The 24,921-nt window shown below is 39.5% G+C and overlaps 1 protein-coding gene across 1 annotated transcript in view; it reads left to right on the forward strand.

Moving 5' to 3' along the window:
• Positions 1 to 2,232: 2,232 nt before the first annotated feature.
• Positions 2,233 to 24,921, forward strand: part of LOC131897339 (neurexin-1-like) — a 99,810-nt gene continuing 77,121 nt past the window's right edge. Inside the window, exon 1 of the mRNA XM_059248200.1 lies at positions 2,233 to 3,061. Coding sequence (XP_059104183.1) covers positions 2,290 to 3,061 — 772 coding nt within the window. The 5' untranslated portion in view covers positions 2,233 to 2,289. The remainder of the gene's footprint in view (positions 3,062 to 24,921) is intronic.

The raw sequence follows: 24,921 nt of genomic DNA on the forward strand, positions 1-24,921 counted from the left end.
ATTACCATTTGGTAAGAAGTGTATAAGTTCATTATATCTGTGAGGTGTGTGTGTGTGTGTGTGTGTGTGTGTGTGTGTATGGTGTGTGGTGTGTCTATGTTGAAAGAAGAGATCCCGTCATCAATTTCATCTGGGGAGGAACTTGAAGTGGGATCCCCTAGCTTGATGGCTCTCAGCTGACACCTGTAGGGATCGTTCTGAACTGAAGAGAAATGCTTTCAGCTCCCTCCACAGAGGAGCAGACACAATGCGGTGCCATCAATTACTGCTAGTTTCAGCTTGTAGGGGGAAAAAGTGTTAATTAGATACTGAGCTCTGTGTCCAAGCAGTAAATTTGGAGCAGAGTGTGTGTGTGTGTGTGTGTGTGTGTGTGTGTGTGTGTGTGTGTAGGAGATAGTGAGACATGGTGAGGGTGATATGTTCCACTGGAATGACCAAATGATACATTTTAATTTTTTCTCAAAATGTGAGTTATTTGGTTTAAAAAAATTCATAGTCCCTCCTTCAAGATTTATGGTTTCTGTACCATTTCAAAAGCCTGTCAGATTAGAGTTAAATAAAAAGAAGTGATTCAAGAGCACCGTGAGTGATTCAAAGGTATGGCTTTAAATTCGAGCATCCTGGAGCCATAACAGCCGAGGTGACATACACGCCAACTGCTGTTCTGACCACACAAGTCCTAATGGCCGACAGCCAGATAAAGACTTGAGGAGGAGTCAGACCACTAGACTGTTAGGCAGAATATTAAATACCCATTTTTGAAATAACTAATATTATGGCAGCAAGGACATAAATACTGCCAAATTTGGCTCCAGTTAGATGTTTTATATTATAACAGAGTATGTATTTGATAGAAAAAAGGAGGAATATATTTGCTTGAAATTTTAAAGAGACTCCCAAGAAACCACTACATTCCTGTTGTCTGGGAGACAAGTGATAAGAATGCTATACAAATATAAGTTTGTATGTATTTTCCCTGTTATAAAATTGTCCATTAACTGGGGTTTGAACAGGCTGTATCACCTCTCCATGGAACTAGCACACGGTGTAAGTAGAAAACCTTTAAAAAGGCATTCCATTTCTTTCCTCATACATTTTAGAAATGAAAACTTTCTTGGACAATTGGAAAGAATGTCACAACCAAATTGTTAAAATTCTGGTTACCAATGAACAGATATGGTAAACTCAAGGTTGTAATAGCTTGCTGTAAGAGTGTGACATTGCATAGTAGGAAATATTTGGCCTTACTGTACACACACACACACACACACACACACACACACACACACGCACCTGTATCCAGCAAAATTAATTCTTTGGTTTGATAAAATCATTGGTCATATACCTGCTTTCCTAGTTGAGTAACGATTTGCATAATACTATAATTGAATAGAGGCCTTAATTTTTATTTTAATTTCCACAGATTTTGGGGTCCTTATAAAAAAGACAATAAAATCAAAATGCATCAGCAACATACAACCAATTGACATGCGAGCATCTTAGTGTGGCCTTGGAGAGGGAGAAAATCGGAGAGCTGTTGGGATTTGATTTCACCATCTAACAGCTTCTGGCTGTTTCACAACAGGGTTTGAGTCCTACTGACAGGGCTGGTCAACATAACGTGAAATCAGCCCGGGAAGACATGCACAAGAAATTTGGCCTTGACTTCAGTGGTGCTGGAAACCTGTGATATGGCAGAAGAAGCAGGCCTCTGAAGCTGTTCTGGTGTCCCTCCTATCCGTTCTTCCTTCGTTCTTGGGGCCAATATCTGGAGGGTCCTCAAGGCTTCCCAAGAGCCAAAGATACTGGCGTACTGTTGGCTTCCCGTCAGTCCCTGAGAAGTACGAGTTGCCTTCCGACTCTCCTTCCTTCTGCGGGCACCACCGGTGACACATTGCAGGTGTTGTTCCTGGAAGAGTGAAGTGTTTGTTGGAGCCACAGATGCTCTCACTTGACATCATTGGATGCAAATGGATCAGTGATCTTTGAGCCGTCTTTTTCAGAAGGTTGCCTCCAAAGTGTCTCCTCCCTTTGGCCTGGAAGTTCTGTGGCTACCCTGTACCACTGGGGTCTCCGCTTTCCAGTTGGAAGGGGACTACTGGGAGCGAGGAAGGGGCTGCTGGAAGAGAAGAAGAAGAAAAAAAGAGCTAAAGGAGGGTGCGCCCCTCCCAGGCCCACCTGCCCCCTCCCTCCCACTCCTCTACGGACCCCCATTTCTCCGTGACGGTGTCCAGGACCGTTTCGACCCTGTCGCCCCCGGCTCCCCCCCGCCGCACCCCAGCCCCGAGCATGGGGTCGGCGCTGGTCCAGCGCGGGGGCTGCTTTCTCCTCTGCCTGTCGCTGCTACTGCTGGGCTGCTGGGCCGAGCTGGGCAGCGGGCTGGAGTTCCCGGGTGCCGAGGGTCAGTGGACGCGCTTCCCCAAGTGGAACGCCTGCTGCGAGAGCGAGATGAGCTTCCAGCTGAAGACGCGCAGCGCCCGCGGCCTCGTGCTCTACTTCGACGACGAGGGCTTCTGCGACTTCCTGGAGCTCATCCTGACCCGCGGCGGGCGCCTGCAGCTCAGCTTCTCCATCTTCTGCGCCGAGCCGGCCACGCTGCTGGCGGACACGCCGGTCAACGACGGGGCGTGGCACAGCGTGCGCATCCGCCGCCAGTTCCGCAACACCACGCTCTACATCGACCAGGCCGAGGCCAAGTGGGTGGAGGTCAAGTCCAAGCGCAGGGACATGACGGTCTTCAGCGGGCTCTTCGTCGGGGGGCTGCCCCCCGAACTGCGAGCCGCGGCGCTCAAGCTCACCCTGGCCTCGGTGAGGGAGCGCGAGCCCTTCAAGGGCTGGATCCGCGACGTCAGGGTCAACTCGTCGCAGGCGCTGCCCGTGGACAGCGGCGAGGTCAAGCTGGACGACGAGCCGCCCAACAGCGGCGGGGGGAGCCCGTGCGAGGCGGGCGACGAGGGCGAGGGCGGCGTGTGCCTCAACGGAGGCGTCTGCTCCGTGGTCGACGACCAGGCCGTGTGCGACTGCTCGAGGACCGGCTTCCGCGGCAAGGACTGCAGCCAAGGTAAGGCCTGCCCGACCCCCGTGGAGCCTCGGCCTGGGCTGGGCGGGAGGCCGGTGCATGGGGCCTTCCTCCTCCGGATGCCTCCGGTGAAGGCCTGTCCCTCAAGGCCATGCTGCCCTCCGCAGATAGCTCCTCCTCCCTTTGCAGCCTCTGAATGGGCAAGCCTCCCTCACTTTCTGAGGCCCCGTCCATGCAAGTCTACCTCCTTCCAAGTGACCGATAGAATGGCCTCCCTAAAACCCCAGCCCAAGGTTGTCAGGTTCCCGTAGTTCGATGGCCATTGCCCACCTACATGCCCCTGTACTGTCCTGGATCACCAGTCACTATAGTACACAGACCTTGCCTGTAAGGTATTGTCAAGCGTCTAGAAAACTGAGCATGTGTTTGGTGAGACAATTAAATGCAGGGTAAGCAGCCCTGGGCCATCCATGGTAGAGCTGTCCACATGGTTCCTGGTCAGAGCACACAGTCCTTAGGCCCTGGGTAACGTTGCAGATCCAAGATCTGCCCCTGGTTGTGGAAAGAGATTTCCTTCATGAACAGAAGGCTTTGGGAAAATAGTATTGGTTTCCATGGTTATGTCCCAATCCCCAGATTTGCCATATTCAAGTCGAATTTTGTGATTTCTTTGGTTTCTTCAAGTGTGAGACAGGTCAGCTAATGGTGAGGAATGTTAGAGATAATGTATTTCATGCTTAACAAATGCTTGGTAACAAAAGTACTAGAGCAATTTAGATGTCGCTGGATGGGGAAGACTGTCCAGGCTATTGAACAGGATGCATGTGAGTGATGGGAAGAGATTTTTCCATAGATATCCAGCTGATAACATTTTTGTGAGTAGCAGAAGTCAGGTTGTTTCCGTGGTCCTCAGGGCTTAAAACAAAGTACAGCTAAGCTTTATTTTCACCCCTTTACATCTAAAACACAGCTTTCTGTGTATCTCTTCTATTTATTTATTTATTTATTTATTTTTTATGACAGTGACCAAGGAAATTATTCTTATATAGATGCAGAGAAACTTATAAACAGAAAGGGGGTGAGTGATGTGCCTAGGATGAAACATGAATATATTAGAAGCTAAGCAACAGAGGTGTCTTGGTTTTCATTAGCTATATAGCTTGGGGTCAAATCAAGGCAGCCAGTGCATGGATAGGTAGCATGTATGGTTGATGTGAAAAGGTCAATTATTATAATTATATCTGATTTGGAAAGACAGGGCCTAAAAGCTCTGTGTGTGGCTGTGTTTTATTGTGTGATGTCTGGCTTTGGGTTTTTGTTCTTTTTTCTTTAAAAATTTCCCCCCCTTTGGCTGATACTGCTGCAAGGAGCCAGCCTTTGTAATTCTTATTAGACTTGGCAGGTCTCTCTCATTTGGCTCTTAAAGAAAGGCAGACATGATGAAATTTGTAACTGCTTAAACAGCAAAGAGAGTTAGTTAGGAGGAAGAAAAGTGTTATTCAGGAGTGTTCTGTAGCTTTCATGGGAACAGTGGTGGGGTGTTTAAGAGTTATTACCCGTGCTTTGTTTTCATATGGGTTTGTGTTAGGTTCTTTGGTCTAAGTAATTAGAGATGACTGTATCCCATGTCCCATACTGCACTTCATCTCTACTGGTAAATTTCCGTGAACATAAGATCAGATTTCATGTTTTATAAAAATAAAACAGAACAATCTTTTTCCTCTACCAAATCTAGCTGAACTGTAAATCCTGAATATGATAGCTAGGTGAGATGAATTCAGTAGTACAACCTGAAGTTGCATACATTTGTACTGATTAATAAGGAATGGCAAATATTATTTTTATGGGAAAATACTTCTCTAAGCGTCCTAATGCCACTTTAAATGATAAAGAAGGCAACTTAATGAAATATAACTTCCTTTCTTAAATTAAGAAACAAATATGACACAATGACAGCTTGTACTGTGTGGGAGAGTGTTTTAAATGAATTTTAAAAATATTTCTATGCATTTTAATGTAGGGATCCAAGGATCATGCATAATGAGGAACAGTTAAGACTGGAGAAAGCTTGAAAAAAAAGGGGGAATGTTAAAGAGAAACAGAATTAGATGTTTCCAAAATACATTTTGTTTTGGCAAATGCATAGTTCTTTCTGTAAGGTGCATAATTTGGAATTAACAGGATGAATATTGGAGCAGTATGGTATCCGAGGCCTAAGAAAAATCTTCCCAAGAAAGTAAATGCATCAGAATTGTCCTGAGCATTGATTCATTTTGAAAATGTGAGCTGAAAGAGAATGCAAAGCTCACCACTAGTCATGGCATGAAAACAAAAGGCTGGGTTCTTTTGATTATCAAAGAAATGGGAAATGGAATGATTAAGGCATAGTCTGTCTTCCCAGAAGCATTGGCTTCGCTTTGCTTATTTTCTCCATTTCATGTGTGTCAAGTGACTATTGAATAATTAATTGGAGTGGATGCCTCTCCCAGCACCGATCATGCCTTGACGACTGGGGGAGATGATTTCTATTCAGATGAAGTGTAAACAAAGCTCTGTCTCCTCTCAGTATTTACACTGATTACCACATTCTTTATAAACCCAATTTAAAAACAAAATAAATAAATATTCATTACAGAAATTGTGCAGGAAAGATTACAGTTAAGCAAATATTAAACACAGAGTTAAGGCATCCCCAGTCCTTTCAATTCCTTTTACACTTAATTTAGGAAGTACAATATATTGTAGTAACCTTCTATTTAAAACAATTAAGAGCAGTCAGGCAGTGGTGGCGCACACCTTTGATCCCAGCATTAGGGAGGCAGAGGCAGGTAGATCTCTGTGAATTCAAGGCAAGTCTGGTCTACAAAGTGAGTTCCAGGACAGCTAGGGCTGTTTGAACAACAACAACAAAACAAAATAAAAAATAAGAACTAAAAATATGATGATACTATAAAGTGAGAAAGGAATGGTGTGGTTTTATCTTTCCCATCTAGATGCCTGGGACAATTTATCTGTGAATTTCATTCAAGAATATTTTTTTGAATGAATTCTTTGACATCCTAATAAGATTTACCTATTTATTTACTTACATGTTTATGTACTGATGGAGAGAGAACACCTGAAAAGTTGTGTTTCATGATCAGGTTAGTGGCAGAGCCTAGATAGGAACAGAAACACCTTATTTCCAAGTTGTGTCTCTTTTCATATGCAAAGTAAACTTTTTCCTTCCTTCAGATTGGCTTTTTTGAGGGTAGGTGGGAGGGGGGATGAGATGTTTTTCAAAGAGCAAAAATACATACAAAATGGTCCCAGAAACAGGTACTTTATGTACCACTGATATTTTTGATCCTGAGGGTTATTAGGGCTCAACTACCTAACAATGTCATCCTTCCTGAATGATGGATGCTTATGGGGCACATAGCTTTTTCAGTGGATCATACGCATCTAAGTGCGTCTGTGCCATTATTATTTAATAAGTTTCTACTTAAGGGTACTGATAGTTTCCTAGCAGTTTCAAAAACATAGTGAATCTCATGATGATCCAGCTTAAAATTAAGGATAAAATGATGATCCATAAGAAATTAAATTATTCTTGTGATCTCCAGATCTAAGTAAGTCCTAGACTTTTCATGGTCACATGTTTCATATCATACTAGATTGTGATGTCATTTTCTTTCAGTTTCTCTATTCAAATTACTATAAAGATGCATTATTGCTTAATATTATAGGGCATGGCAATGCAGTAAATATCTTTAGTAAAGTGCTGCTTTATATAACTTTCCTGAGACCAGAGATTTGACAATACACATTCATACATTCATTTATTCATCTCTTTTTATACATAAGTATAGATTGACTGCTTTGCACGTGCCAGAGCTTTAGGCTTCTGCAATGAAATGGTGTACTGTGGGATGTCTTTCTGTACACTGTTAATATGTGTTGCTATGACTGGTTAATAAAGAAGCTGCTCTGACCTATGGCAAGTCAGGTTATAGCCAGGCTGGAAATCCAAGAGAGAGAGACAGAGAAAAGAAAGGCTGGGTCTGGGGAGAAGCTGCAAGCTGCCAGCAGGAGAAGCAAGATATGAAAGTACTGGTAAGCCATGGCCACGTGGCAACTTATAGATTAATAGAAATGGGTTAAGTTATAAGAGCTAGCTAGCAAGAGGCCTGCCATAGACCATACAGTTTTTAAATAATATTAAGCCTCTGAGTGATTATTATAAATGGCTGCAGGACCATGGGGCCGGGCGGGAATGGAGAAAACTTGTGGCTACAATGGGAATGGAGAAAACTTGTGGCTACAATGGTGAGTACACTCAAAAGTAGCTCCTTGCTCAGCATTCTGTAGTCTACTGAGGAGGCATACCATTTGAAAGAATATATATGGGAATTAAAAATGGCGATATATTTTAAAGAATGGCTATATGCTGTTTGGAATTTTAAAATAGTGTGAGGGGACCTAGTCCAAGATTTTCTTGAGGTATAGCTATTAGACTTATATCTGAATGTGAGAGGGACTTGCCGGGTAAACATGGAGAAGGGAAACTCAGCAGGCAGAAATCTCTACAACCTGTTCTGCCACTGTCAGGGGTCCTCTTTGAATGACGCTCTCGGTCCGTAGTCAATAGGATAGTAGGGTCAGGCCTTGCTAGCTTTTCTGGACTATTCAAGGATTTTAAGCCCTATTAGTCACAAGAGTATAGTGTAGGAGAGGAGAAGGGCAGTGTCAGATTTACATTTTACTAATGACACTTTAACATCAGTTTACAAAACAGATTGGAAGGGGGCCAGAGGAAATGAAAGAAATATTATTTTGTTTGTCACTGAAAGGCAGTTGCTCTGCACCCACTATAAACTGTAGGCCAAAGTATTGAAGAAAGTAGAGAGAAAAAAAATACACCTTGAAAAGAGTCCTTCAAGTTGGGATTTATGTTTTAAGGAAGTTAGAATCTTCTTGGGCTTAGTTAAGTTTAGAGATTTAAGTGCATTTACTGTTTATAACACTCCTCTCTACTTGGAAAATCATGATCTGATGTCTTTATGGATTGTCACTTGGTTTCTCTTGGTTTATCCAATTGAGGCCAAAGTCTTCTGGAAAGCAGTGGCAATACCAAACTGTATCACAAATATTATACATTGTAATCAGTTTATCTATAATAAAAAGTAACTACTGGCTATCTGGTGCAACATTGTAAACCACTTAAAATGAATATTATGTATAATATTCCTACAGTTTCTACAGGAACTAAAATGTTTATGGGATTTTTTTTAAAGTTAAATTGTAAATACTAAACACAAATGATACAGAGACGTTGCCAGAATTTTATTTGAGGTGACCTTTGTAGAAAAAAGATTGTTTACTTCTGTGAAAAAGCTTCGAATAGGACGAAGCTCATGAATGGATTCCTCCTTGTTGAAGCGTACTGGGGATTTCTTACTATTGGACAGTGAAAGGCATCTGTTGCTTCTATGAAATGACCACAACATAGTTACCATTCTAGAATTCCACTGATTCACAGAATTTGTTTTTCGTTTTCCTCTTCTGTTGAGTAATTTTAGTTTAGGAGCTAAATTACTCATACTCTCTGGCCTGCCTGCCCAAAGATTACAAGTGAGAAAACTTAAATTTTTTGTTGTTCAATTTAGGACTTGGCATAGGAGCCGTATTATTTGCTTCGTAGAATCCTGGTGAAAACTAGGCTGGTGACTTTGTGTAAACACAGAGAAGGGTGGATGGCATGGGCAGGGCGCCGGGTGGCATCTGCTTCCCTGCTGGTGTTTTTGTTGTCAGCACCACAGTCTGGTCATTGATACCACTTCCTTGAAGAGTACTTACACACAAAAGTCTCTGCATGGAACTTTTAAATGCTAAATTCCAGTGCAGTGATCTCTTTAATTGTCAAAATTTCAACTTATGAAGAAAGGAAATAATGAAGACAATAAGCTTTTGTTTCTGTTTTAAACAGTTGTCTTAATATCCTTTTTAAAGCTGTGATTCAAATTTTAAAAAAATTCATGTAATAATTTTATAACTCAATAAATGCTACACACAAAAACATCTCTAACCACTGTCTTTCATCCTTTAGATAATGCCTGCACAATCCTGTACTCAAACAGTACCCTTTCTGTCTTACCAGTTATCCAACAATCACACTGGGCAGAGGATGCAGCTCAGTGGTCCAGCACTTGTTTAGTTTGTGCAAACATTGGGTAGGGTTGCCAGAACTTGGCCAACAAAAACAAAAGATATATATATATATATATATATATATATATATATATGTCTATAGTGTAATTATCTATTTATAATAGGAGCCTTTTGAATGGCCAGTGTAAGCACGGGTGTCCCATTTATAATGTGTTTTTGAAATTTTCATGTAAAAGTGCAGGCTAGTAATATATTTGAGCTTTAAATTTTTTTTTTTTTTTTTTTTTTTTTTTTTTTTTTTTTTTTTGGTTTTTCGAGACAGGGTTTCTCTGTGTAGCTTTGCGCCTTTCCTGGAACTCGCTTTGGAGACCAGGCTAGCCTAGAACTCACAGAGATCCACCTGCCTCTGCCTCCCTAGTGCTGGGATTAAAGGTGTGCGCTACCACCGCCCGGCGAGCTTTAAAACTTTAAAACATGTTATAGTTATCGCAAACTATTTTTCTTCATATACATACATACATATAGCAGTGTAATTAGGTTCTAATTTTGGCCAGTCTTCAATGAAATCTGACAATTAAACTGATGACTCATTGGACAAGAGAAAGTACTGGAATTATATGAACATTTCTGTTATTTTTAGTTGTATTTGGAGAATTAGGAGGTGAGCCTCTCGAGCTTCTGAGCAGTCACCAGCCACTTCTGTGTCTCTCCCAGTCAGTATCTCTCCCTGCTGGCTGTGCTCCTTACAGGAGAGAAAAGATAAATGTGGATGAAAAATTACATTTCGTCACAGACAGCCAAGTTCTGTTTTATTTTAATAAAGTTACCCTTAAAAGTCACTTCACAAACAAACTTTCAAAAACACCCATAAACATTGCTGATATAATTTTGAACAAGTTTTTGTGTTAAAAATGCATCTTATTAAAATATTATGTAAAATCTACATATATATTATCATGCACTTCTGTATAATTTTATGGCTCAATCTTTTTTTTCTTACTTAGAAGTACAGGAACAGATGTGTTTGCATAGTTTACTGAATAGTAAGTTTTAAAAGTTCTAATTGGGTTTTGAAAATAATTTTGCTTGGCCATTTTCTTCAGAGTTTTTCCATGACTCCATGGCTTTGTGCTTCCTGTTTTCAGCCTAGCTTCCAAATATTTATACTTCGGGACAGAATGGGGATAGGCAGGGTGCTTTCTCAGATTTCTTTTTTGCCTTATTATTTACATGTTATTGTGCAAAAAGAACATGATGAAAATCTGGGACACAACATCAGGCATGGCTGTGTCTTTAAACAGACATTAAGTGTAGGATAAGGCCACAACCATTCCGTGCTTCAGTTTCCAAGACTGCAAATGAAGAAGCCTGGTAGTGAGCTTCCTAAAACTCTGATAGTTCCTGCAGACCAACCGTGTAGAGTGCGTGAGAGTGGTTGATGTGTGCAAACCCTGAAACTACTGTGTGGTGGTTGTAGAATGTTATTCTCATGATTAAAGGTTAACTACTGTTTTAACAATCTTACTTTAGGATGACTTTGATGCATTTTTAATCACTGATGCCCAGTAGTATTCACCATATTTGGTGGGATTCTGCTGCTGCTCAATGATACATGGCGGACAGTGTAACCATCATACTAGTTTCCTTTTCTCTCTTGGGTAAACTCTAAACCAGACACACATAACTTAGGGCAATAACTCTTATAAATAATAAGATGATCCTATTTCTATGAAGATTTAAAGAGACACAAATAACCTATGATGACAGAGGTCAAAACAGAAGTAATTGTTTAGTAATGTTGAAAGAGAGTGGAACTTTGGGCCTGGGTTATTTGAGGTACATATTTGTGAATGAATACTCCTTGACCTATACCTGAAGATCTGTGTAGTTTATTATATGTAAGGGCCAGTCAACTTCTTAAAAATTCTTCAAATTAAAAATGATTGCTGCTTAGTGAAAACCTCTACATTTATAAATTATATGTGAATGCTAAGGTATGAGGTAATCCTCAGTGGGGATCCACATTAAAATATTTTCATTCAGAATATCCAATATTTTTAATATAAATGCAAACATCATTCCAGAGAGCAGACACATTATATATAAATAAACTAGGAGCAAATAGAGTTCTCTGTTTAAAATATCTGATACAATGTTTGAAGTTGAATCATTTTCAATTTCTGATGCCTTAATAATATTTAGAAATAAAGTACTTTTAATTTTGATCTGTATTGTTTAAACATGTATCTTGCCATTACAATTAATCAATGGAAACCTTGTAATTTGGACAGTCCAAATGCTGAAATTCTCAAGTTGCTGAAATGATAAACTTGAAAGGGCTCAATTCAATACTTAAGTGAGTAATTGGATATTGGAACACACATTACTAGATAGTCCAATCAAATTCTCACACATCCTCCAAGTCTATAAAGAAAGATGCTCCCCACAAATGCCGTCTGTCCAATTATTTAAAGTTCACTAGCTCACTGGAGCTACAGATACCTGGTAAACATGAGAACAGCTTAACATGGTTCTGTTGCCATCTTAGTAATTCCAATAATTACTTCCTTGTTTTTTCTTAGTGAAATCATTTTATATTGGGTTCTAGCCACCTTATCTTGGTTATCTCTTCAACAGTCTCACTCCCCCAGCTTGATAAAAGTCCTGTTTTTCTTATGACCCATGGGCAGTTTAGAAAAGTTCATTTTCCCCAACCGAGTTAATGGCTGGGCTGGAATCTGAGCCCAGGTGCACAGGCAGGCAGCTGTGTGGGGACAGGCACTGCATGACAGAGCCTGCATATCCGTTCATCAAAGGGTAAACTGTGCTAAGCTAGTTGTTAACTACTTTAAGTGGCTGACTTACAATAAGGCCTTAGATGTGAGGGTTGTAAAAGAATTAAATTTAGTGCCATTTCCCAATGTCAGGATGCTAAAGAAAACAGCTTGTGATGTTTATCACACGTATTTGCTTCCCTTGTTGATCCACTAGCAGGATGCTTAGTGGGTTGACTAAACTTTGCAGTCAGAAGAGAAATCCCTCTACTTTGTACCCAACCAACACTAACCTTTGTCCTTATGAGTTAAAAAGAATTGCATTTTTATGAATAAAGCCGCACTGAATTTCGCTCAGTTTTATAATTTGAGTAGTAAAAAGTTTGAAAATATGGAAGTCCATGATGTGGTTTGGTACAAATGTAAACACCTAGGTCAGTCAAATAACAGACACTGAGCTGGAACTTGGTTCCCCTAAAGATACGGATATTGGAGATTGAAGAAAACATTACTGTGCCTCTTGTAAGCACAGAGAGGAGTTAAGTGAAATTACCAAGTGAGAATACAGTGGATAAGTAAGTTGGGCTTCCCAGCTCTTTGGCCAAGAGTAGTTCTTGGATTTAGAAAGATACATTCTTTATGCTATTTCTGGTAGCTATAAGAGGTTATTATTAGAAGGAAGTGGGAGGAGGACAAATCTTAGCTGGCAAGCCAAAGTGCTGACCTGTACTCTTGTGTGCTTACTTGTGCTCCAAACTGTGTGGAGCACATTAGCAGGACACCGACTCTACACTGTGAGAACAAGTACTGCTTCTGTAACACTTCTATAGTTTGCTTCCCAGAAGGCTCTGGAAATCCAAGTTAGAAGAGAAGACACCAAATGGAACTGTCACTTGACCAGCATTTTGCTACCGGGAAGGGGTTTCTGTTCAATAGAGGCAGTGAATTTTGTGTGGCTGCTCATCTGCAGCGAAAGCAGCACTGATCAGAGCGCCCAGAAGGAACTGTTGTTCCTGACCTAACAACACCTGGGCCTCTCTGTAGAACCAGCTTAGCTTCAGTGTTTCTCAGACATTGCTAGATTCAGCAGAACGAACAGCCTCAGTCCAGGAGAAGCAAGGAAATTAAAGACTCATGTTTTTCTTCTAAGTAATGATGTCTCTATAATTAAGCATGCCTGGATTCTCCTTAGGGAAGAAGCTGGCATGGCAGCATACAACTATAACTGCTGCATGGGAGGTACCACTTTCTACCTTCAGCTCTTTTTCTTTAGTGCAAAGTTGAATTCCTCCTAAAATGAATTAGTATTTATTTAAAATTATATGTGATGCGCTATATGCTGAATGCTTAATTGACTGAACTGAAAAATATGAAGTTATGTATTATTATATTTCATTACCTGCATTGCACAATTAAATGTATAATAAGGTACTTTATGAAAGCCTACTTGGATCAAGTGCAATGAAGTATTGAGAAGTTTAAAAATAATGAGACATTTATTTTCCTCAATAAATGTATATGTAAGTGTATATCTTTGCACAGAGACATACAGAAAAATATGACTTGCAAAAAAGTGATATAATTCAATCAAAAACAGTTTGTGAAATCTTAAAATTTACATTAAAATCATCAAAAATACATATTATCTAAGATAGCCTAAAAGTATAATAGTATATATAGCCTAAACTAGTTTCTGTCATTTATTTTTTTCTTGCACAAGACCTTGAGAAATTAAGAAGATCATTCTTAATCTAAAAGAAGTAGTACTTCTTTTGGAATTGGGCATAGTATTAAAGGTTATATTTCTTTTACATTATTAATTAGTGTCTTCTCAAGTATTGTGTGAACAACAAAAACAAAAACAAGTGAATATGTTTTCCTAATAATAATGATGGTCTTCAATTTACATACATATAAAAACTAGGGAATTGAACTTACTAAGCTCTACACAAAGTCAAAATAATCAGAGACCACTATCTGAGTAAAGGAATATTTTAAAATAAACTTTTTGCAAAAAAACCTCAAAGATTAAAAAAAAAAACATTTTAATGAAAATAGTGAGAAAACTTATAAAAACCCCTTGTTTTTAATATCTGAGTAACATAGCTTCATAACATAACTCACAGTCTAGCTTCTATTATTACATGATTTTGATGCATAGTAAATAGCTTTCTAATGCTCTGTCCATGCATCCTTTAACTTCAAATTGTTGCAATAAAATATGTCCTTTTGCCAGGCGGTGGTGGTGCACACGTTTAATCCCAGCACTCGGGAGGCAGAGCCAGGCAGATCTCTGTGAGTTCGAGGCTAGCCTGGTCTACAGAGTGAGATCCAGGACAGGCACCAAAACTACAGAGATACCCTGTCTCAAAAAAAAAAAAAAAAGTCCTTTTATCACAACATACATTGTATTATATACATCATGTAGTCCTCTGCTCTATTGATTCCTTCACACATGTGTAACACGAATTCCTAAATGGTCTTATAATAATAAACCTGGAGCCAGATATTGGGGTAAATTCTGAAAGATCAGAGAGACAAAGGAACAAGCTACTGACATGTCTCACCTTGCCAACTCCAAGAATCCTCTGTTTGAAAGCCTGAGTCCTCAGCTGAAAAAGGGCTTCAGTGAAAAAGGCCTTTAGTTCCTGTCTCCTTACGCCTTATAAACCTTTCTCTGCCCAGCCACATCACTTCCTTCTTAGTGCTGAGGTGTGTGTGCTTCCCAAGTACTGGGAGCAAAGGCATGAGATCTCAAGTGCTGAGATTAAAGGTGTGTGATTCCCAAGTTCTGGGATTAAAAGTGTGTGCCACCACTGCCTCGCTCTGTTTCTGTCATAGACTGAGTCAATCTCATGTAGTCCAGGGTGGCTTTGAACTCACAGAGATCCAGACAGATCTTTGCCTCCCAAGTGCTAGGATTAAAGGTGTGTGCCACCACTACTTGGCTTCTATGTTTAATCTAGTGGCTTGTTTTGTCCTTTGATCTTCAGACAAATTTTATCAGGATATACAATATGTCACCACAAACATGTTCATACATAGTTTCAGGACTCATTATACTTCTGTGAGTTGTGCTTCTCAGCCAAGCCCTATGTATACTTTTCCAGACATCTTTGAAATAGAGGAGAATGAAAGACAATTCCTCTTCTCAGAACCAAGGTGCTCTGTTGAACACAGTCCTTACTTCTATGACACAGAAATACTTTTATGTCATTTTAGCTGGAGTAAACAGTGATTTGGGCCAGTGACAAACATATAGTGTAGGGTATCTTTGTTCCAGTGGATGGAGGATGAAGGGTGCTGGGGAGTGAGATAAGAGACTGGGGAAAAGGAGGAGGAATCGGAGACAAAAGAACAGAATTTTGGGGAAAGTATTAGAGAAAATAGGTAGTGGGGAGAGAGAGTGAGAGTGTGTGTGCAAGAGATCAGATTTTGATGCACCTGGTATATTGATGGAGAACTGTGGATTTAAATTAAGGAAATTCACATATTGGGTCAGTGGGAAGGAGCTAGAATGTTCATTTCATGGTGTCTACCCCTTTATTTGGGTTACAGAAATAAAGAGGAGAATGGAAAAGGCAAGGGTAAGCATTGTTTCTTTAGACCATGTACCATACAACCTACCTTCATCTTACCACATCTTATTGTTGGAATTCTCCCCACTAAGTCAATAACAGTAGCAAAAGCCTTGAATGCTGTGCTGTGTCTATGTGTTTTGCATTGTTTAAAGGTCTTTACACACATTTGTTCATTTAGTTCACCATAGATCCCTATAAGGTATGTACTATTTTAACTGATTTCTAGATAGGAATGCTAAGACTGAGCTAGATTTGAAAATTGCCTCCATTCATATAGTAGGAACTTTCAGGGTAGGCAATGAAACAAAACCATGTGGCTCAAGAGGCCTTATCCTCAACTTATAATCCCTTCTTTAAGAAAACAGTAACTGTATATCCTCTACACTCATTCACACGGCAGAATCCAGTGTTTCAAAGATGTGTACTTGTCTGTTGTGGTTTCATAGTATTTTTCTTCTTTTTCCAAATTCTAACTATTTAGTAATTCTTCGAAAGCTGAATTGCTTCTCTCAATTTCATAGAAAGCTTTTCACTGCTGATGTAAATTAATATCTTCCTGTTATGTATTCTTGTTATGTATTCTGTGGAAATGAAATCCATATAGTTAGTATCCTCTTGGATAACCTTTGTCAAAGAGAGAGAGAGAGAGAGAGAGAGAGAGAGAGAGAGAGAGAATGAGAGCTGTCTTCACTGAACAAGAATTGTTCTGGATTCTCCTTCAGTTACAGTCATCGGGCATTCAGCTTCCTTCCTTTAAGTCTTTGTTTCTGTGGCCTACTGTGGCAAATGTCGCCCACAACCTACCCCTCGCAGTGTGCTCTGGTTGTCCTCAGCTGCCCATCCACAGGACATCTTCACTCTTCTGCCCACTCACCCACCTTCCCTTTGATTTTCCCTGACCTACTGATTTCCAGCCATACCTTAGAAAGTCCATCATCGCGGCTTCATTAGACTTATGAGCTATTGTTACCCAGTGACTCAAAGAGAACTTGTGTCTAGTGTTTGGAAATAAGAGGTCCAGAACTGTGTAACGGGAAATGTCTTGTTAGTAAACAAGAAAATTTTGCTGGATAAATATAAATCGACAAACTGAAAAAAATAATTTGAACTAAAGAAAGATAATTTGGTTCATGGAAGACCAGTGATAGAAATGTGTCTGAACAATAGTATGTTGGTTTTGGCCACATAAATGGGAAACTGCATTCTGTCTCAAGCTTGTGTAAATGGGAAACCAGAATAAGAATTGGTGGGTAAGTCTTTCCTAAGGGATGTTTAACAATAGCTTTGAGCTTAGATTGACAGCTGCCCATCTTGAATTGTTTAAAATCCCCTTCCCTCAACTAAATGATACTCAAAGTTTCTTTCATTTCTCTTGTGATGTAATTATTATACCTCTTGGAAAACCTTTAATGTGAAAATTGGTTAAGTATTGATCCCTGGTTATTGGGTGTCCTCCACCTCTGATGCAATAAAGCCAATCAAGGCAAATTAATAAGTTCAGGTTTAATAAACAGAGCGAAGCAACGCCTGGGTGACTCTGGGGAAAGCAGGAGGGAGAGCACAAGGCAGGTCTGGCTACCAGGTCTTAAATATCCTGTAGCTGTGGTCTTGAGCAGCTCTAGGGGAGGGGTTGACCTTTGGTGGGCTTTCTGAGGGTGGGGTCTGGAGAGAGCAGCTCCAGGGGAGATCCCCAACAAAAATTCTTAAGTACTGATTTGACCATAGCTGAAAACAAACATGCTTTATATACACCCTCCAAAACTATCACTTGTCAAAGCAGAAGAAAAGGATTCAAGTACTGCATAGCAGTTACAGAGTCCGACAATTATGACTCCACCTGCCTTATTGCGGGTCCCTGAACTGCACTCTGGGCTGGCTGTCCAACCGCACACTTACGTTTGCACTGAGCCAACTGTCCTTGCCCTCTTTATCCAGTGGAGTTCCCGGGCTTATGTTTCCTTGAACTCGGGTTACAGCTGCTGCCTGTATTTCAGACTCACCTTGGGCATCCTCTTGCTCATCTTGCCGTCTCTGAGGTATCTCCCATGCTGAAACCCGGTAGGCACCCTGCTCCTGCCCTGCAGCACGCTGCGGTACCATGTTAGGGCTGTCTCTCATACTTCACTCCTTTAACAGGCTTTGCCATTATTCTTCTGAGAAATATAACGGGGTGAAAAGGGGCTTTGTCACTGGTATAAATTCTTCCCGGAGAAGGGTGAAATGAGCGGGCTGAAAAATCGTTTTGAGTTAAAAACAAAGCAAATAAATAAAAAAGCAAAACAACCAAAGTAGTCACTGAAACTGTTTGTGGATACCCTGTCCTGTTCTTGGTTTCTTTGCCAAACAGGATACACAAAGTAAAAATTCATCCTTATTTTTGATCCTTCTATTATTTCACTGTTCATAACACTAAACCCCTTATTAAAAAGCAATCAATCATAAGGGGGTGAAATATTAGCCCCTAGGCAGTGTTCACTTCTGTGTTCCTGGCACCAGAAGGCTGGATGTTTGGTAGCAGATATAAAGAGTTGAAACCGAAACACAAGTCTAAAAAGGGAGGTATCAAAACTATGAGCAAAATTCACTGTTATTCATAGTATCAGGAGTTCAACAGCAGGACGCATGTCTATGCCCTTATTAATACATCTTTATTGAGGATGTATTACTAATAGTAGTAGAATAGAGCTTAGTGTTTGAAAAATGCAAATACTGTTAAGAGTGAGAAGTGTGATTAAAAATTAGTCAATGAGTTGTTTCTACTCCAATGAAGACACCATCATTTCTAATTACTCCAATCACTGGATTTTTCAATATGAAAAGAAACCACTTTGCAATAAACTCTTAGAAGTTTATAGTAACCAAGTAGTAAAAGCACTCAATTAACGAATACTGGGTTTATTTTGGCATGAATGTGAACACAGTGAAAGTAAAGAAACATCATGGTTTAGGTTTATTTTGAGTAGAACACTATGTTTTGATGCAACCTGGAATAGAAGCCCTCTTCTGATAGAGTGGGCTGGCTCTGGCATGGCTTCACAAAAAGCACAGAGATGAATACTGATAGAAGTTCGAGGAGAAGGAAGCTAATCATGTGCTTTCAATGACCAAGTTCACTTGATTGTGTTGATAGTGTGCTATCTTGGGCTCTCATTCTTGCCCACCAAGAAGACTCCTTACCGTTTTCCTAATCTTAGAGTTCCTTATCCATCATCCAAAGCTCTTGCTCCACTATTGAAATGACCCTTTAAAGATTGTTTCTCCCTTGGCTAAAGGAAAAAGCACAAATTCATAAGAATGTCAGGTAAGCACTTTCATAAATTGGTTCCCTTGTCTGCCCAGCCTCCTTTCAGACAGTTTTCTCCCATTGGAAATCTTGTGTACAAGCCAATCATTTGGATGTGATGGACAGTATCTGCATTTATGCCCTTGCTGCTTTGTGTAGATCCAGTTCCTACCTCCATGTACTTTGTTACAGTAATCTATTGCCCCACCTATATTTGCCATTGATTCTAAATTCTCTGTGTAACACTTACACCTTCCAGCTGACAGAGATTGGTCCACAGTAGGAAGCTCAATAAATGTCAGTAAATCTAATTAATTCCAAGACCTTAAGAAGATTGACTATTAAAGGCAAAGGTCAAGTAGACCAAAAATGAAGTTCTTTAAAGAGAAATCCAAGCAACTCATGAACGTAGAAGGAGAAGCTTGACCCCAGTAAGTGAAGAAATGCACATAAAAGAAAGGCACTCCACCCTGTGCAACTGGGGGAGATTAAAGAGCACCATCCAGGTGAGGCAGTGGTGTAAAAATACTGGCTTTCCTATGTTTTTGCATGTAGTTAGGCAGAATGTAATTGCTACATTGTTTTTGAGGGACTGTTGAATAGTGGCTATGGAAATTTAAGTAGATGTCTCCTTTTAAAAAAGCACTTTCAGAAACTTTCCCCCCTCCCTGAAATGCTTGACAAGTTTGCAAATGTATACTTGTTGAACTTGGTTAAATGGACCATGATAGAACTGTGTATGATGACTCATTACCTAATATGAATACATATATAAGTTAGTATAGTGTTTAAAATATTTTAATGAGTATAAGCAAAGATATATGCAGCATAAATAATACATGTACTTACGCTGAAGGACATAAATAACTTGTGAATATCAGTGAATGGAGCACAAAAAGGTCTATGCAAATTGTTGCAAAAATGTAATATACAAGTGCAAGACCATGTTTCTAAACAAAGTAGGCAGTCCTCATCTTGTAAGATTGTCTATTAAACTCTTTGAAATGCCATCCAGTGTCCACTTCAGAAGATGAGACCCATTATGTTATTCTCCGAGAATTTGTAACATTGTGTTGAATTGAACATCCTGTTTCAGAAAGAATGTTCATGTTTTCAGAACAGAACATGACATGAACTTTGCAGGATGTATTAAGAATTGTGACATAAAGGAGGATTTTAGAGTTTAAATCTGATATAATTCTGACTTTTTTAATGCTTGGGTCTAGAATGTAACTCTAGAGTAGAACACTTGCTTATCATGTGCAAAGACACATCATTGACACAATCTCAGGGTAGTCATTCTCTTTGTAGTAAGTGAAAGGCTACTAACGAGATGCAGGACTTGAGATGCATCTACTTGCACCATTTTTATATTTCTTCCTGTTGACACCCATTTCTGTTTTAAATCAGAGATAGCTGAGTAGGCAGAATACAGTCAAGTTGGTTTTGTAATAAGGTATATTATTCTTGCAACATCTGCTTACCAAAATGGCATTTCTGAAATATCTGAGATGATCCAAATGGTTGGCAGCATTTCCTCATCTACTTTATATACATTTATATTATCAATAATTACTTAATTGACTCTTTAGTTTGTCTACATTTGTGCCAGCATAATGGAAACTGATAAGGCGAATTTCCATTGAAAATTGCAAATGGATGACTAAGCTGAGCAATGCAGCACTTCCTGTTCCTTTCATACTCACATCTTAGGCTACACTGTGATGTCTAGACTTTGAGGATAGTTCATCTGTATTGATTCACCACTGTGTATAAGGTGATTTGCATGTTCACTTAGCAGTTTCCTAGTGTGTACTTGTCATGCAAAGTTTTCTTCTCTAACCCCAAATGACACTTACTTCTTTCTCAAAAGTGTGGCTGATGTGAGACAACTGCATTCGGGGTTATGTACAATTAGATGTCCATAGAAATCACAAAAGCAGGGAAAGGAAAGGCTTAATTCCTAATGCAGATCTTATTACATTTGTTCAGACGGCTAAGAGTATTTATCAGTTCAATTGTGTGTGTGTGTATGTGTATAGTAACTGAAGATACTCACTAGCATAGTTAATTGATTAGTTCTGGCATTTTCTTTCAATCTACTTGTTCTTTCTTATTGGACCTTGGTTTCATTAACTGTGTATCTCAAACTTTTTTCTAATATTCCCCAAATACTTAATATTAAAATTATATGATCTTTTGCAGCAAATGGATCTAATATTACTACTAAATTAAAGACTATTTTGTATAAGTAGAATATTTGAGTACAAATTTTGTATAGTAAACTAATAAAATGATATTTGTTACTACAAACATACATGGAGAGTGAAAACTGGGGCCTGGAGTGGCTCAGTGGTAGACCAGAGGACCCAGGTTTGATTCTCAACACCCACATCAAGCTGCTCACAAGCTGTCTGTAACTCCAGTTTCAGGGGATCTGACACCTTCTGGCCTTCAGAGTACCAGCGATGCCCATAGGACAGAGACATATATATGTTCAGGAGAGACACACACATAAAATGATTTTTGTTAAATGTTGGGACTGTGTGATCTGGATCATGTATCAGGTTAGAATAATCAAAGGAAAAGAAAAATGGGAGGAGTGAGACTGCCACAGTACAATTTATGATATTTTTAAACAGCTAGATATAAACAGACATACTTATTGTAACACCTCCTAGTGTGTTACTCTTTTGGGGACATGATTCATTCATTAAAATTTCACTGTAGTCTAAAACTAGTATCCCTTAGTACTTTTGCCCTTTCTTTGATCTATTTTTATGTTTACCAAGCTCATTTTCCATTTTTGTCCCAACATCCAGTTATTTTTGCAACAACAACAAAAAAATGTCCTTTTAGATAAAAGTGACTCCTTTGGTCATTGGCAAGCCTATCTTTTAAATGGGTTTGTATCAGCACTTGTAAGTGAGGGGGTGGAAATGATAGCTAGGTGTTGTCATTCAAAATCCTTTGAAAACTAATTGCTTATGAAACTATATCCAAGTTACATTCATGAAACCTAATTTTCTAAATGTCCAAACATAATACTGCCAAATGTGAAGACAGAAGTAATCAAGAAATGGAATAACTTGGGCTTGGAAACAAGGATTTCTGTTAGGACTATTCTTTTCACTTACTAAACTGTCCTGCTTTAGAAATTCATAGTTGGTCCTGTCAAGATGCTCAGCATTTGTTTTGTTTCCTGAGGGCTATACACTAGAGATGCTCAGATGCAAATGTCAGGTATCCCAGGGGTGTGTGTGGGTGGAGGGTGGGGAAGGGGGGCGGTAAATGGAGGAGGTGTTAAGGGTCTTTTCCTTGGCTGCTCCTCCCAAGGTGCTTCCAGCAGGAGACAATATGTTGATGAGATGACCTGAACACAGATTTGTAGTAAAATCAAAAAGAATATCCCGAGTAATGAAAATGAGATTGAAATGCAAATGATCAAATTTCTAGAGTTTTAGAGTTAAGAATCTAGGAAGGGGATCTACTGCAGCTGCCTCTCTTAGGTAATGAAGAAACTTCCTGTTAATAAAAGTTAAAAGACTTTGTCATGTCACAAAAGTAGTTTCACGCATATAACAAGGACATGGGCCCTGTTCAGATTTCATCAGTCCATTTTTAGGTATCAAAGAAAATACCACCTCAGAAGTTGTACATTATCATTTGCACATGTGATGTAATATTTCCGATGACGCATCTTCCTTTGGTCTCTGTCTGTCCTCCTTCTGGCCTGATTTGCTGACTTCCTTCCACGTGTACGTTGAAGAGACCTTCAGATCTATAACAAAGCTCCTCGTGAGCCCTGGAAAATGAATGTATTTTCCTCATGGAAAGTCACTTTAACAAATTCATCATTATGTGAGTCTTACTTTGTGTTTGGAGCACAAAAGCAAGGGTATACTGTAGCGAAGAAGTCAAACTCCACACAATATGGAGGAGTATGAGTCTGTATTCTAGGAAAGTGTTGTCAGTTGATGAAAAGTGCTTTTCCTAGAAGCATAGTTTCTTAATAGTGGATGTGTCTGTGTCATAAAATGCAGAACTTAGCTTGTCTCCATTTTATCGGAAAGCATTAGGAACTCTACATGGGAGGAGAAAGGTCCCCCTTACCTCTTTGGCTTCTGAGATTCCAGAAGAACAGATTAACCAGAGCAAAGCACACAGGCCTATTTAGCAGGCTTTTCAGGACACTTGAGCCTTCATAAAGACATGAGAACCTGTGTATTTCTATGGGAGATTTGATGATGAATGGATAGCTGTGGAGACATAGGACACAAATGACAAGGCTCTAAAGTAGTGGTTCTCAACCTTCCCAATGCTGAGACCCTTTAATACAGTTCCTCATGTTGCACTGACCCCCAACCATAAAATCATTTTCATTGCAACTTCATAACTAATTTTTCAACTGTTACGAATCGTAATGTAAATATCTTGTGTTTTCTGATGGTCTTAGGTGACCCCTGTGAAAGGGCCATTTGACCCCCAGAGGGGTCATGACGCACAGGTTGGGAACCACTGCCATGTAGTAAGAAACTGGGGGAAACAGCCCGGTTGTTTTCTGAGACCCTTCACAAAGAAGGAAGTTAGGGAAGCCCCTTTCTCCAGTACTATGCAAAGCAGCTCTCATAGGAGGGCAGGTGACCTGGCCAGGCACAGGTTCATCCATCTTTCATTAGGTTGTATGACCTCCTTCAGGAGAGGAGCTCAGGAGAGGCTGATTTCAGCATGTTACTGTGGCATATGTGAGGGGTAGAATGTCCCCAAATGATGTCATCATTAAGTACAAATTGTTAGTTTTTCATATCAAGGATAAAACAGGTCTGTACCCTATGTTGAAGGAAAAAAGCACAAATAGTGGAGAGTTTATCTTTTATAATAATGTGTTCTGTGCTTAAATTTTAATAAAGTGAATTACAAATGCTCTGTCTGAGAGTATTGTTTGAAAAAAAATACTTAATTGATCTCTCTTTAGGAGAGCTCACTAAAACTATTATACAAGATCAAAGCCTAAGTGATTCATTCATTACGATTTTAATAAATGTGTGCATCTGGGTTTTTTTTATTTTAAGTACAGTATAGTGCAGTAATGAAATTAACTTTGCAGATAAAAGACTTGCAGGAGCTCCTTTATCAAATTGATGTTTTGGAAAGACACCAAAGAGATGATGGTCTGAGTTTTATTTTTTTGTTTTGCTCTGGTTTGCCTTTGAGCTTTTACTCATTGAAAGTTTTAGCAACACAATTGCCTCTTCTAGGAAAACTTATTCCTTGTTGTCCTCAACCCACAATAAATTAGCATATGGGCTTGGGCTGAATGGAGGGGGTGAACTCGATCTGACTTCTGCTCTGTTTACTACACAAAGCCTTCTTTCAGCCCTGAAGATATGCAAAACAAAACCAAGTCTATTCAGCCACAGGTTGGGAAGGCATTACAATGCCTTTTCCCTTCCTCCCCCTAAGTCCCATTCCCTTTGGTCCCTGAGCTCTCCTGCTTTAAACTCTGCCCTGCAAGCTTCCCCAGAGCTCTGGTCCTTACTTTGAACTCATGCCTGGCCTAACAAGGGCCAGAATCTGAACTTAGCCATGACATGGAAGCACTGAGTAGAATTAAATAGTAGAAAACAACAAAACTGTTTTCTCTCTTTTCTTGTCTTTCATAAATAATGATCATTGATTGGTTAAAATGTTTAGTGAATGGCCAAAAAAAAAAAAAATTGAGATTACAGAATGAGGTGCAATATTTTTTCCAAAGTATATGTATTGTAGTTTTGAGATTAAAACAATCAAGAAATTAAAATCTCCCCAAAGGAAAAAGTGTTTTTTTTTTTTTAATTATTATTATTTTCTTTCCAATTGTGTCAGGCATCCATCCAGTCCTTAAATGTGAGCCCCATTTCCTGGATCCTTTTATCTCTTTCTAGAAATGGTTGTGTCATCTCTTTTTTACCTTACTATTTTTGTCTATAAATAGTAATCCTGTTAGTAACTTCTGGGAATGTAAGGGCTAAATAAAATATTTATTCTTAGGAAAAGTATTTCTTAGCTCTTGCACTAAGCTGAATAATGTCATGGGCGTGGAGGACCGAGTCCTGTGACGGTGAAGCCTTGTGT

This window comes from Peromyscus eremicus, chromosome 22 (assembly GCF_949786415.1).
Source record: "Peromyscus eremicus chromosome 22, PerEre_H2_v1, whole genome shotgun sequence".
Lineage (NCBI taxonomy): Eukaryota > Metazoa > Chordata > Mammalia > Rodentia > Cricetidae > Peromyscus > Peromyscus eremicus.